General features: G+C 35.5%; 1 protein-coding gene across 7 annotated transcripts in view; it reads right to left on the bottom strand.

The window, feature by feature from the left end:
- Positions 1 to 14,376, bottom strand: part of LOC114252949 (peripheral plasma membrane protein CASK) — a 250,090-nt gene extending 235,714 nt beyond the window's left edge. For 4 of the 7 annotated variants that reach the window (XM_089728385.1, XM_089728379.1, XM_089728380.1 and 1 more), the window contains exons 1-8: positions 13,831 to 14,375; positions 12,661 to 12,773; positions 12,176 to 12,281; positions 4,808 to 4,885; positions 3,157 to 3,338; positions 1,677 to 1,745; positions 803 to 978; positions 388 to 510 (exon numbers count right to left, since the gene is read on the bottom strand). In XM_089728385.1, coding sequence (XP_089584511.1) covers positions 388 to 510; positions 803 to 978; positions 1,677 to 1,745; positions 3,157 to 3,338; positions 4,808 to 4,885; positions 12,176 to 12,281; positions 12,661 to 12,773; positions 13,831 to 13,889 — 906 coding nt within the window. In that variant the 5' untranslated portion in view covers positions 13,890 to 14,375. Of the gene's footprint in view, positions 1 to 387; positions 511 to 802; positions 979 to 1,676; positions 1,746 to 3,156; positions 3,339 to 4,807; positions 4,886 to 12,175; positions 12,282 to 12,660; positions 12,774 to 13,830 lie in introns of all 7 variants that reach the window. The other 3 variants (XM_089728384.1, XM_089728382.1, XM_089728383.1) reach the window with 3 other exon arrangements.
- Between the last annotated feature and the right edge of the window lie 1,201 nt (positions 14,377 to 15,577).

The following is a 15,577-nucleotide window of genomic DNA, read 5'->3' as shown; positions in this document are numbered from 1 at the left end:
AGATTATAAGTTTTGTGTAACTGTATTTTTCATTATACTTTACTGTCCTTAATTAAATGTCCACTACAGAATTGTACCTTAATATTTAATACATGTTTAATCTTTGATATTAAATACTTTTTCTATTTATTAAATCTTTTATTTACAGCCATTTATAGCATAATAATCGGACCACATTATGCAAATAATAGGTGCTGAGAAATCAATAGGGTTTTATATTTAAATGTACATAACCGGTTATAGCCCTTCACTATCTTGAATGTCCCTAATTAGTTGACCACGACTGTATATCAGAAACATTATACTTCCTTTTCATTAATAGTCATTCATTCATTCACATCTGGAACTGTCCTAATAATTACGATTTACACAAAAATACAAAATTACTTTTATCCATCGATGATTGAGCACGTCTTGAATGTTGATCCTCTGAGTGTGATCGACGGTGAGCATGCGTTGCACTAGATCTTTGGCAGCATCGCTTATATCATCCCAGAGAGGAGCGTCGAACTGTAAAACGAATATAAATTAATATTGTTTTTTAATTTAAAAACACGTATATAAAATATATAAAATTCTCATGTCACAATGTTAGTTACCATACTACTTTGAAACGGTTTTACCGATTTTTATGAAATTTTATATGTTCAGTAGGTCTGAGAATCGGCTACTATCTATTTTTCATACCCCTAAGTGATAAGGGTTGTCCACCAACACTTCATACTACTCCGCCCGCGCTATTTTCGTAAAGTTTTTGCTTCACGTATTAATGAATAGATTATATATTATGTCGAAATCTTACCCTTAATCTCCCCCTGCAAATAGCCTCGAACAGGCGTTCCCTTGTTCCGGCGAAGGGAAGATATCCAACAAGCAGTACGTGCAACAATATACCCGCCGCCCACACATCGACGGGCTTCCCGTACAACTGGCTGGATACAACTTCCGGGGCCATATAGTGAGGAGTGCCGATACGACCTAAACAAAAAATAAAATCGATTATTTTCTACAAGAATCGATTTTATTCGACATTTCTCTTAATCGATAATACATTAATATTTTACTTATATTGGTTTTAGTGATATTAATTTAAGAAAATTTCAACATCGCACAACTTTAAAATATTACGGTTAGTAAACATTTTAATTATTTTCACTGTTTATAAACAAAGCAATGGTGCATTTAGATATTAAATTAATTAAACATGAAAAACGTTTATTTACGTCTTAATTACCCACACGTGTAATGTAATGAATCGTACATACTGTGTTATAAATTATGGCGATGCAATGTGTTATTTAATCAGTAACCGAACGCACAAAAGAAGTTAAGTCTATGCGAATTTATTTTTGAAATTGAAAAAAAAACAATGGACTAATTAATTATCTCAATACTTTTTGTCGAATCTTGAGTCAGCTCATTATTTCTTTTGAATTCGATATTTTTCTAGAATCGCGTAAGCTCCGAAATCAGTGACATTTAGACAACCTTTGTGCATTCGATTACAAACATCCAAACAAAACAAGCCTTTCCAACTGCTTCAGTCTGTCGTATAAGACGGATCGTGATGTCATCTGTGATGATATGATAAATGCGTGAGACACAGTGCGCGATTTCAACATTGCATTTTATTTCCATGCAGTTAGAGCTCAGAATTGCTCGACACCGAGTCTTACCGTACTCATCGGATTTGAGATAGGCTTGGCCCATCGGACCCATTAGCGGTCGATTGTCCATCACCAGTTCTGTGTGATAGAACTTACAGTAAGCATTTTTACATTCTTAGCAATAAAAACAAAATATTTATTGGTAATTCAGACAAATATTTATATTATTTACATTTGAAAATTTCTTATTTTAAATCGCGCTATTAAAAAAGTGTTAACGCTATGATATATATTACCGAAACGAGAATGAACCTGAAGTGAGTGGACATAAAAAAAACGATTTTCTAAAGATTTTTTCAGCACGCCATGTAACGCAAAAGATCGTTGTAATGCAAATTTTCTATCGTGATTTTTAGGGTATCCTGTTATAATCACGAATACGACCATATCTCTCCAATGCGATTTTAAACACTGAGTACAGTAGTATAAAATATACAAAGATTTAAGTCTTATTTGAGATTGTATACTGATTTATAATTACTATAAAATGTGGGTATTGTTGATTGTCTGTTATGAATTAAGTAATTATATTATATTTTTTATTTACTATACTTTAATTATTAACATTTTACTGACACAAATTTCATAAAATATACCAGAGGACAAATGTGGTAGGTGTATACGTTGACTTTGAAATTGTTTAAAATAATTCATAAATTAAAAGTATCAAATATTATAGGGCATTTCTTTGTTTGACTGTACATCAGAGGAGAGTGCTGTATTTTGAATTTTCATTATAAGTCGTTATCACTTTTAATAAGTCAATGTAAATAATAAGTGTTATCATGTCTCTACAATACTAATATTAAAGCCATTATTTCTGCAGTGAACATTTTATTAATGATAGAAGAAAAAATATGATATCTACGTCTTTGGTTATAATTTGATGAGTATTTTAAATATGAAAGCGAAACCAGTATATGTTGATATCATTTTTCCGTGCTATGCGTTAACGAATCTCGACTCTGTGACTTCCCTGAAATAAGTGCTATTATAACTTGATGAATATTTTAAATATGAACGCAAAACCAGTATATTATGTTGATATCTTTTTCCGTGCTATGCGTTAACGAATCTCGACTCTATGACCTCCGTGACATAAGTGCTATTATAACTTGTTGATTTTTTTTTTATTGCTTAGATGGGTGGACTAGCTCACAGTCCACCTGGTGTTAAGTGGTTACTGGAGCCCATAGACATCCATAACGTGAATGCGCCATCCACCTTGAGATATAAGTTCTAAAGTCTCAAGTATAGTTAGTTATAACGGCTGTCCTACCCTTCAAACCGAAACGCATTACTGCTTCACAGCAGAAATAGGCAGGGTGGTGGTACCTACTCGCGCGGACTCGCAAGAGGCCTTACCACCAGTAACAAAATATGAAAACGAAACCAGTATATGTTGATATCATTTTTCCGTGCTATGCGTGAACAAATCTCGACTCTATGGCTTCCCTGAAATAAGAGCTATTATACATTGACCGTGTACCTGGTGGGGCTCGATGCGACGTGGGCGTCGGCAACTGGGCGGCCACGCCGAATCCCCCAAGCTTCACTGGGGCGCAGTTGTCCCTCCCGGCCAGCAGAACGCAGTGAGGTCTGACGTCACGGTGCACGATGTCGTTCTCGTGACAATAGCGGAGCGCCTCGAGAATCTGACGCATGTAATGACTGAAACGATATTCATTACATAGTAATAATACTCGTATAGTCTTACAAAATCACCTGTCAGACATACTACTACTACTGATTTTTTCATTTTATTGCTTAAATGGGCGGACGATTAAATAAATAAATAATTAAAAATAAATAATAAGGAGACAGAGAGAGACAGAGCATTCTTTATTGTACACCAAAAAAATATACAATGGGAAATATTCAATACAAAAAAAAACAATTGGCGGTTTTATCGCTAAGACCGTATATTCCAGACAATCATCAGGTGAACAAGAATCATTTGGAAACGAATTGCATTATCAAAATATTGCAATCATTAAAAATAAATAATAAAGAGTCAGTATAAAATATGAAACTTATCACATAAGGCATGAATAAATACTAATAAAGTCAGTATGTACAGCAAATGAATTTCTGGAATATTAACGGAAAAAATATATAGCGCTATTTTATTTATTTCTTATTATATTTTTTTGTTTCTTAGATGGGCAGACGAGCTCACGACTCCTTTGGTGTTCGCCACTTCAAGACAAATATAGGCAGGGTGGTGATACTGACCCACGAAGACTCACAAGTTGCCGTACAACCAGTAAAGTCTCACCAGTGAATTGAATGAATAATAGAGAGAATTGTGAACGCTTATTCTGTTATGTTCAAAAACGAAATTAAAAATGGCTACTTTTTAAACATCAACGACCATCAACCATTGTTGTGTGTTTCTAGGCGAAGCAGTCATCCGATTCAGTCTGTAGCGTGCGACGGTCGTCATACAATAGTAATGAGGCTTCGATCTTATTTTAAAAAGTGAGGCCTTGACTTGTCGATGTCTATGGACTTCCCTAACCACTTAAAACCACCGTCCACTCGCACAAAGAAAAGCAGCAATTATTAAATAAGCCTATTAATTGTCTGCATTTAAAACTACGATATACTCAAAATTTCACCATTAAAATTTAACTTTTATAAGTAGGTAAATATAATTTTCCTACATTTTCCTAATTCCATGTTAGCCTCAAATTTGTCGATAAAGTGCATTCTAGGCAGTACCTTATTTATTGGTAACGATTTTTTTTTTGATCTGAATGTTGGGTGACGAAAGTAATGCACGAAAGAGGAGTGCATGCGGCAGAGATGCGAAACAAACAAGATAAGGAATGAGTATATCAGAGGAAGTGTGAAAAGTAGCCCAGATTATTAACAAATTAAAGAGCGGACGGTTAACGTGGTTTGGACACGTAGAGAGTAGATGCATGTGACTAAGAGATGTATGGAAATGGTAGTGTAACGAAGAGGGGGAAGAGGTCGACCAAAGAAGACATGGATGGAGTGTGTGAATGACGATATGAGAGAGAGGAGTGAGTGTTGAGATGACGGCTGATAGAAGAGAATGGAAGAGAAAAATTAGGTAGTGAGATAAGGTGGAGGAAAAATTTGCTAGTGAGATAAGGTAGAGGAAAAATTACCATGCCACCGCTTCGCTGTAGACGAACCCGGCAGAAGCTCGTCGAACCACTTCGAAGCAAAGGTCAGAGCCGTCCATACTGAAAAAAAATAATAATAAAATAATGATAAACTCCAATCGACTATAATACATAATTGGACTGAGCAGTTTTAACTGTTGAGCCGAGGGTTGTGAGTTCAATTCCCACATCGAGCAAACATTCGTAACAGAACAGGTTTTGTTTGCTCTTTGTCTGGGTGTTTATTATCTATATATGTACATATTAATCATATATAAGTACGTTTATCAGCCTTTGGTACTCATAATACGGAATCATAAATTTATGCCGGATAACCGTACGTGAAAAATTTATTCTCTTTTACGCAATCTAAGTATAACTGTTTCCGATAAGATATGAGGTCATTCTTCATATGAGGTTTCAAATGGAATGGCTTTACAACAATGATGAACATGGTTGAGTTAAACTATAAATTTAGCTAAAATAGGTCTTATTCTTGATCGCGTTCTTCATTTCCTAATATCTTCGCGCCTTATATGTTTTTTTTTTGTTTTGATTTCAAAAGTTCATGCCTCTATTTGGATAAATTCTGGACAGTTCTAAGGGCCTAGGTTAGTGATCAGCAAGGCTCTAGACAAGACAGGGTAAAGTGGAGACAACTTGTGAGGGCCCTATGTACCAGCGGGGTACCCTAGAACTACAACAACAACAACAAGGCTCTAAGCTTGAGGACATATTTTTATGATGGTACATGCAACACTTCTCATAGACGAGCGCAGATATACACTATATTTTTTATAGCCTTGTGTTTCAATGCTGTTTATTCTCTCTTACGAAGCAAGATAATAAGTAATAATTTCGTGCCGGTGTTAAATATTTCGCGGAAGGGCTGTACGTCGCAAGGGGTCAGAGATCCGTATGCCGACCACTAGGCCATATATTATATATTTATAGGCAGCTGAGTTTCTCGCCGATCTTCTCAGTGGGTCGCGTTTCTGATCCGGTGGTAGATTCTGCGAAGCACTGCTCTTGCTAGGGTCAGTGTTAGCATCACTCCGATTTGAGCCCCGTGAGCTCACCTACTAGTTAAGGTTACGCTGAAATAGCCTCTCTAGGCTATCAGCTTAGGTAGAAAAAAAAGAAAAAAGGGCCATATACAGGCTGTCGCTACGTGTTCACGACAACGGACAGGTGATCGGTAGCGAGATCTTTTGTTGTCTCCTTTTCCCACTACAAATATTCTATCGAAATCGCCACATTGCCCGTGGGCATTGCGGCCGGGTTGGCCCAGATTCCTCTGTGTATTGTGGAATTTTATCTTAAATTTCTAATAGAATCAATGCAGTAGATTATGTTTATAACGTCAAAGTAAACATTTTTTTTTTCTGTAAAATGAACCAAAATAATATATTAGTGTTTTAAAGTATGAAATTGCCGATTTGTACTGAAAAATTGAAATTCGTTTTTTTTCATTTAACATATTTATTTAATCAAAATATCTACCATTATTATCTATACATTGCTCCCATCTAATAGGAAGGTCATTTTTTTTTTTTATTGCCTTTGTTGGCAATAAAAAAAAAATTTTAAAATTTTTTTTTTCTTTTATGCCTTTACGATAGAACTCTGGTGATCTAAATTCTACAAACTGTGTGAAAGCATTTTGTACTGCCTCCCGGGGAGAAAATTTTATATCACGTAGAAAATTGTCCAAATCACGAAAAAAATGGTAGTCCGTTGGAGCAAGGTCTGGCAAATACGGAGGATGATGAATTGTTTCTAATTGCAGTTGCTGTAGAGTTAAAACGGTTTCTCGTGCTGTATGAGGTCTCGCGTTATCGCACGGTGTGTTCATTAGCAGTCCCCTCTCCAAATGCAACGTTGATATTGGGAGCTGTTTCTGCAGCGTTAGTTCCGCGTCGAATCTCGTATTAAAAAATCTCTCGAATTTTCGAAGTATCCATCTCTCTTGTATAAGCTGAATAAAAAACAACTGAAAGTCGTTAATCGGATGTTGCACATTTTTTAAAAGAAGAACCTCATATACAATTTGAAAAAAGATTCACTCAAAAATCTCAAACCATGAAGGTTCTATGTCAATTCGAAGTACCTATTACAAAAAAAACGGTAATTTCATACTCTAACCCCTATTATTACGGATAATCCGTAATTGTAGTATTTACTTTGTTTTGAACCGGGTAAACGACCTCTTACGTTTTGTAATTTTGAAGGGCGACAAGAAAAACTTCGATAGATTAAAGAGTGAGAGTTAGTAGCCATTAGGTAATTATGGAGATCAAATATTTCTACGAGTAGTAGCTTTGTTCGAAATTTGATGTTCATGTAACTTTTTAACCGACTTTATAAAAGGATGACGTTCTCAAATCAATTGTAATTTTATGTGTATTACAAATTTCCGACCGTTTTTCTAGGTGAACGATTTGGAGGTATTTGTTTTTTTTAAAAGTTGATGCTTCTCATGTAGCAGCGTTTCAATTTTAACATTTCACCAGTAACTTTTATATTATCCTTTAAAATGCATATTTAATGAAGTGAAGGGAGTGCTCTGAGGAATTATTTGAGATGATTTCATCATCTCGTTTTTACTATCGCACCGCCCGCCACCGCAGTAGAGTTCATCCGTACTACCTGGGGCCACTACGTTCAGCTACAGTGCGTTTCCAGGGATATTTTTTGCCACGTACCATCCGGCTTTGGAATGAGCTCCCCTCCACGGTGTTTCCCGAGGGCTATGACTTGTCCTTCTTCAAACGAGGCTTGTGGAGAGTACTCAACGGTAGGCAGCGGCTTGGCTCTGCCTCTGACATTGCTGAAGTCCATGGGCGACGGTAACCACTCACCATCAGGTAGGCCGTATGCTAGTCTGCCTACAAAGGCAATAAAAAATAAAAAACTTCGACAACATTTATGTTCTGTTGTGTAATATTTATTTAATTGAAGTCTGTTTTCTTTTTTATTAACTTTTTTTATACTATGAATTAATTTGATTAATATAATAAGACTCTGTAGAAAGGTAATGTTGAAACTGCGATGATATTAATTTGATTACGGATAAAAAATTCATTTATTTATTTATAAAAGTCGAGACTTAATTACGCGGTTTACGCTCTTGAATCTTCAGATCAAATCAAGGAATTAGGTCAATCTGTCTGATTTAGTTTGCGGGTTTGCTACTTCCGTATAGGTATACCGTAGACGCTTCCTCTGCGGCAATAATTCGCTAAATAATAATAAGGTTTACTCATTGCATCGGAACGATCAAGACATTGTCTAAGTTTTAAATGTTTGCGATACCAAAACTGTGCCCACGTATGCTATATTATCATCATATCGAGGGGTAAAAGACTATTTCGCTTAAGCGACATTTCGCTTAATACGTCAGATTTATCTTTGTAAATAAGACTCTGTTTACCCCCATTCAAAAAGCTGAAGAATTTTTTTTGTAATGATATATTTTTTTTAAGTTTAAACATTAAATGACTCTCCTGTAAAGTTGCGAAATGTCGCTTAAACCAAATTGCCTTTCACCCCTCGATATGTACCATTGATGAATATTCAGTTCAAATTATTTAAGGTGGATAGAAACTTTGAACATTTGTTCCATTTTTATTATTTATGTTCGTTCGTAATCACGACGAACAAATTTCCATGGCAACTTACTTTCCGCAGCAAAATATTTTTTGTTTCGCACTTAATACCTAACTAATTCAATAGTTAACGCTCCAATCAAAATCTGCTTCAAATTATCCGCAAAAATAACAAATATGTATTAATTAATTAATTATACATATTAAGTGTGTACCTACTGGAGAGATTCAAAATGCGTCATCGAAATTTGTACAAATGGATCTGAACAAGCTTCAGAGTTAATTTAAATAAAATCAGTTCTAGATTCATGAAATCACATATATAGGTGCATAATATTAATTAAAATTTAAACAAGTCGCAAAAGGAATCTCTTCAAAAGATTTTCAATGCGTACCTACACTGTACGAAGGATCAATAGAGGTCGGGCATGAATGGGTAATTGGAAATATCTACCCATAACAATATCGTATATAGAAAAGTAAGTCTGTCTGTTAGGTTTTCACACTAGAAATAATTTGACCCTAGGAACGAATTTTGGCTACCTTTCATCGCAGTAGCCAAGTACGGGTCCTCGCTCGCGATGAAGAGATAATATGGTATATGATATATGGTATGGATAAGATGTTCAGAACCTACATATACATAGGTTTAAGAAAACTATTAAATAACGTCTGTGCAATAAACTTTACTATAAAGTCAATGATTATCTAGAAGATTGCACAAAGTGGGAATGAGTTGTTCGCTCCGGGCATTTCAATATTATAATAATTGTTACGTTATAATACTCATTGTAAAAACAAATATTTAAAAAAAAACTAATATAAAAAAAAACTAATATTAAAAAAAAAGACATGCCCGCTGAGTTTCTTGCCAATTCTTCTCAGGACGGAGGCTAGTTTTTGTGAATTGGCGGTAGTTCTTTTGACGATCAACAAGTATGTACTTTCATTTATGTTGAATAAAATTTTTTTCGATTTTGGTTTTGATTTTTTGATACACGGGCGAAGCTGTGGATACTGTTGTCATATTTTTCATCGAGTTGCATTCGTTGTTGAATTCATTGTATGATACGAAAATTACTGAATTATACAGGATGTCCAATTACTAATGAACCAAGACGATAAAATTCTTGATATCATCATCATCAATGGATCATAAAACGAATTGTCTGCAATTAAGATGACGAATATAGTCTCCGGATTATTACCGTCGTGTTTCAGTGTCACGATGCGAGTGTCATCGCTATCTCAGTATACGTTTACGATGATACTAGCTAATTTAGTAGTTTAAAACTAGTCGATTACGACGAAGACTTCGACGAGCGAACTAACCCATAGACACAGCCCACTGAGTTTCTCACCGGATCATCTCAGCGGGTCGCGATTCCGATCCGCTGGTAGATTTTTTTTATTGCTTATATGAGTGGACGAGCTCGCAGCCCACCTGATGTTAAGTGGTTACTTTAGCCCTTAAACATCTACAACGTAAATGCGCCACCCACCTTGAGATATAAGTTCTAAGGTCTCAGTATAGTTACAACGGCTGCCCCACCCTTCAAACCGAAACGCATTACTGCTTCACGGCAGAAATGGACTCACAAGAGGTCCTACCACCAGTAATTACGCAATTATAATTTGCGGGTTTCATTTTTATTTCACGATGTTATTCCTTCACCGTGGAAGTCAATCGTGAAAATTTGTTGAGTACATATTTCATTAGAAAAATTGGTACCCGCCTGAGATTCGAACACCGGTGCATCGCTCAACACGAATGCACCGGACGTATTATCCTTTAGACCACGAAGACTTTCAAAAACTTCTGCGAAGCACTACTCTTGCTAGAGCTGGTGTTAGCAAATTCTCTCAGGTGGTGACTGTGAGCTCACCCACCCGTCCAGGCGTAGCTGGAATAGCCTCTTAGGCTACAGCGAATAGGTTGGAGAAAAAAAAAACTCATATCTGAAGTTGGGTGGCGCCATTTACGTTGTCGTAGATGTTAGATGTCTGGGCTGTGAGCTCATCCACCCAATAAGCAATATATATATTTAACTGACACTAAACTTATAAGTACATTCCTCAATCATTGACAATTTTATTAAAAAACTAGCTGACCCGGCAGACTTCGTAGTGGCTTAATCAATAAATAAAATACCTTAACTTTTGTATAAAATAAACTTAAAGCAAACAAAAGGAATCCGTCCGACAGGCGACACGTCAAAGGAAAAATAAAATTGTTATTTTTATTTCGTTCCGAACATTTTCATATTTATCTACCTTTTAAACCTTCTCTGGACTTCCACAAACAATTCAAGACCAAAATTAGCCAAATCGGTCCAGCCATTCTCGAGTTTTAGCGAGACTAACGAACAGCAATTCCTTTTTATATACCTAGTCAGGTCATAAATTCTGTCACATAATTAATGTAAAATAATTGAAACAAGTTTATTCATTATGTAACCATTCATATACCAAAATGAACTTAATAAAACATAGATTCTTATGACACTAAAGTTTATTCAAAATGACCTCCGTGATTTTGAATACAGGCCTTCAATCTGCGCGGCCAGTCGTCTATCGCAGCACGAACGAGGTCCATGTCAATATCGGCGGCTGCCTTAATTAAGGATGTCTTGAGTGACTCCAAATTGGAATGAGGCTTTGAGCACGCCTTTTCCTCCAAGTGTTGCCATATCTTGTAATCTAACGGATTCAAATCTGGACTGGAGGAGGGCCAGTCTTCGTGCCGGATGAAGTCGATTTCACGCGCCGCCAGCCAGTCTTGTGTGCTCTTCGCTCTATGAGCTGGCGCCGAATCTTGTTGGAATACCCAGTGCCTGTTATTGAACATGGTATGAGAAACAGGTTCCACAAGGTTCGTCAGGACTGTATTTTGATACACAACTGCATTCGTTTTTACACCTTTCTCACAAAAATGTATCTCTGTTAAACCCCAATAAGAAACTCCCAACCATACCATGAGCGAGGATGGAAAATGACCTCGTTGGACACGCGGAATACGGTTGCTCGCTTCTTCACTACTGTGTGCGTACACCTTATCCTTTTGTTTGTTGTAGCTCTCTTTTACGGTAAAATTTTTTTCATCCGAAAAAAGAATTTCCCGATATTTTTTTCCCGCGTACCGCTTCAACAAAGCGCGGCATCTCTTCAGTCTCAGGTCCATTAGACGAGCATTCAAACGATGTCCTGTTTTTCTTCGATATGCCCGAAGCCCTAAGTCTTCATTTAACACCCTTTTCACCGTGGTTCTGCTTAACCCCATCCGAAGGGCCAACTGTTTCTGCTTACGTTTGGGATTTCTTTGAATTCGCGCCTTCACAGCTTTTATCACTGCTGGAGTCCTAACAGACCAAGGGCGACCACTTCTTGACCTGTCATCTACACTAGAGTCTTCATTGTATCGTTTGATGGTACGATAAACGAATCTTTTGGTTATATTCAAATTTTTCAGTATGTTAAAAATTTGATTTGGCGCGTAACCGCAACGATGCAACGCAATAACTGCAACACGGTCTTCTTTAAGCGTCCACTCCATATTTGTGTAATGAATAAAATTCTAAAAGTATACATTTTTATTTTCATGAACAATTCGAAATTCGAATTCAATAAACTTTTTTGTGGCCAGCATTCTAAAAGAAAAGTTTTTACTGTGTGACAATACTTATGACCTGACTAGTTATATAGAAGTTAGATATATAGATTTTAATAAACTATTATATAACATACATGCTTTGTGAGTACTTACTATTCAAACACCATATATAGCATGCCTTCGGAGCTGTAGGTTTCCAGTAGTTCCACTATATGAGGATGCTTCAACATATGACATATTGTTGCTTCTCTTTTCAAATCTAAAAAACGTAAACAAAATATGTTACAATCTAATGTAATTAATTAATCAGTTAATAGATAAGCTTTATGTATTTTTACTGTTTTAAAATTAAAATGGGAGCTCAGCATTTTTTAAATTCAAAGTTATTATTTTTATGTATCTTATTGATTGATAACCAAAAATTTATCTTAAATTAAATAATAATATAACATTATGACTTATAACTAATCATGGTATAACTATTTATACTAAAATAAATTTAGTACATATTTGTTATTCAACAGCACAGACCACTGCATGATAAGAGGTCATAAGAGCAGTTTCACAAGAATTGACACAGAATTAAAATGCCAAATTTACAATTAAGAATACTATCTATTTTAAATTAAATGGTATACCTGCAGTGCTAAGTCCCGGACTAGCAGTGAAGCGGGCCACATCCACAATTTTCACTGCAAACTGTTGTGCTGTTTGCCGGTGCACACAGCGACGAACCAAACTGAATGGACCCCTGATTTCAACAATTACATACAATTGAATGAGAATTACAATGGGAAATCGATTTACAATGACACTGATCTTATTTACAAGTGTGCTCAGGAACAACAATATTTCCATTTAAGAATTTATCAACCAACATATTTAATAGAAGTTTGCGATCCTTGAAATAAGCCCAGATGTCTGTTATTTTTTAATAAATATAGATAAACTGTTTGGCGGACTTTGTATGTTGGTCAGTTTTAAAATGTTATAGAGATTACTAGTGACATTTGTCTACTTTAGGAGAGATAGATGCTGACCATCACTCCAAAGTAATCACGGTTTCCAGTGTGAGATTGCCACCATACTATACGTCTGAGATGATGAGTACATACTTTAAGCTGGGTTAGGCCAATCATAGTGACATCTCATTACACCAAGTATCCACCTGTCCTTTCTAGAGTATTTCTGATAACTTGTTCTCATATCTGTTAAAATGTGTATGTGGAGCTTCAATATGTAATATATTTTATAGTCTATGGAATGTGCAACATTTTCAGAAACAGAACAAGTGCTCTGCATATATTTGGTATATACAAGACCCTCACACTGTCAGAAATTCATGAAAATTGATTCAGGGCAAGATCCAAATTTCATACATATTTTTCTAAGTTTTAAGATTTAATCAGAACAAAAATATAGTAGCACCTTAGAGGTATACAAATAACTCTGTCATTTGAAAAAATTTAGCAGATATGTATGGACTATATGGTCAGGTTACATACAGCTGATGTGAAAAAGTTTCATTTTATTAAATTAATAAGAGCTACAGTAAAATAATGTATTACATATATTGTAAGATGATTTTTTGCTTATAAATCAAACCTTAGGAGAAAAATGGTCCAAAGTTCCTAAGGTATCCAGATTGTTCATAATTCAAAAATGAACATCAGAAATTGCTTCAGAATGTACATAAGCTAAATATTGTAGCAATTCAAAAATTATCAAAATTAATTCCATTTTTATTTTGAAAATGTTCTAGACAACATTTTAACCGTATGCCAAGAAATACATAAAAACGAACTTACTTTCCGATGATTTCGCACAATTCGTACACATCGTCGAATAACACTTCGTCTTCGGCCATTTTTACACAAGTTAAGACCACTGCGTTTCAGGAAAAAATATAAATAAACATTTTAGCACAGCCTTCGATCCGTTTCAGGGCTGGTTACGCCCAGGGACAAACGTTGTATTTATAAGGACACAATACACTATAGGAACACAGAATGATATTTTGACGTATCTTCAAAAGATTTAGTCAAACTTAGTTCAGAATAATATATGTAGAATAAAACTTTATACATTTTATTTAGTAAAAGTAGAAGCACGTAAAGTTCCCAATAAGAATCATAAATACTTGAATCAAAATGTTCAATAGAAATAGAATAACTTATTAATAATAATAAAATATGTGCACATTTGTAAATTTAAGTACAAGGTGAAATTGTGAAGTTTAGGTAAATTAAGTCTGTATTTTTAAAAGAGCGATTTTACACAAATTTTTATATTTGATTTTGACATTTCCAGGGTTGGTTGCTAAAGTATAGCATGAAGCTAGCCGAGATTGTCGTCGAAAAAATGACGCAAGTAGCAATGCTGCCAGCTGAATAAAAACTAATTTCAACACTACTGAATTTCGGGAATCACTAAATAGTTGTAAATTTGATTCAGTTTAAAAATAGAGTATTTTTGTTGAACCACCTGTTAAACTATGTATCTGTGCCAAATTCAGGCCAAAAGCAAAACTTATCATGATAATTTTGTTTTTTCTTCTACTGTTGTTCCTAATTTAGTCATTCTTACTATCTAAGTAGAACAAAAGTAAAGAAGGATCAAACTAAGGGTGGCCCTGTCGGATTGATTGTAATAACTTAATTTAACTTTTAATATTACGCTTTAATTATTCAATGAGCTGATCTTCAATGATAATAACCTAGCAAAACTACGCAACGATCTCAAATCTTTGGTTTCCTTGGAAAATTAAAAAAAAAACTTTAATTGTTAGATATATCAACTCACGATTGCTCTGGTGTGAGCACTTTGTGAATATCGTTAATATTTAAAAAGAAAGGATACCACCTGCCCCAGGGCTGGAGGTTGAAATCTATTATTATATTAGTAAAGTGACGAACCTAGGTCAATTGCAGATTCAATCTTCGATGTTGTTTCTTGGGTTACATAGAACCTTCATTTGTTGTTTTTTCAAACAATAAATCTAACTACAGTATAATCGTACTGTGACGAGAAAACCAGATGTTGTAACATTTAGAATGTGAGCACTAAACTTCATCTCGTCTTCATTTCTATTTTTGACGATTTTAAGATGTTTCATATTTTATAACAGTGACAACAAACCGTAAAAGCAATATTTACGGTGTTTATGATTCTCGAAAACCGAAGAATACACAAAAATGCTTCGGTTGCTGGGGTGCTGGGAACGAATGTCCAACATATATATCCTGGTATAATAAAGCCAGTAGGGATGCTGCACGCCTCAAGCGGTCTGCATACGTGGCATTTAATGTTGCTAGGAGATGCCGGGATCCTGATATCTCGGAGAAAAGGCGGAAATTTAACGCCGCCTCTAGGTCCTATAAGAGGGCTATTGCCAAGGCGAAGTCGGAGCACGTTGCCAGAATTGGCGAGCGACTGAAAGCTATCCCTCTGGGAGCCGTGCTTTCTGGTCGCTAGCTAAGGCTGCAGAAGGTAACTTCTGCAGGTCTAGCCTTCCACCACTGCGTAAGTCCAATGACAGTCTGGCTCATAGTGCGA

The sequence above is a fragment of the Bombyx mandarina genome, chromosome 06, assembly GCF_030267445.1.
Source record: "Bombyx mandarina strain Sakado chromosome 06, ASM3026744v2".
NCBI classification, from domain to species: domain Eukaryota; kingdom Metazoa; phylum Arthropoda; class Insecta; order Lepidoptera; family Bombycidae; genus Bombyx; species Bombyx mandarina.
This window is presented reverse-complemented; position numbering and strand designations above follow the sequence as displayed.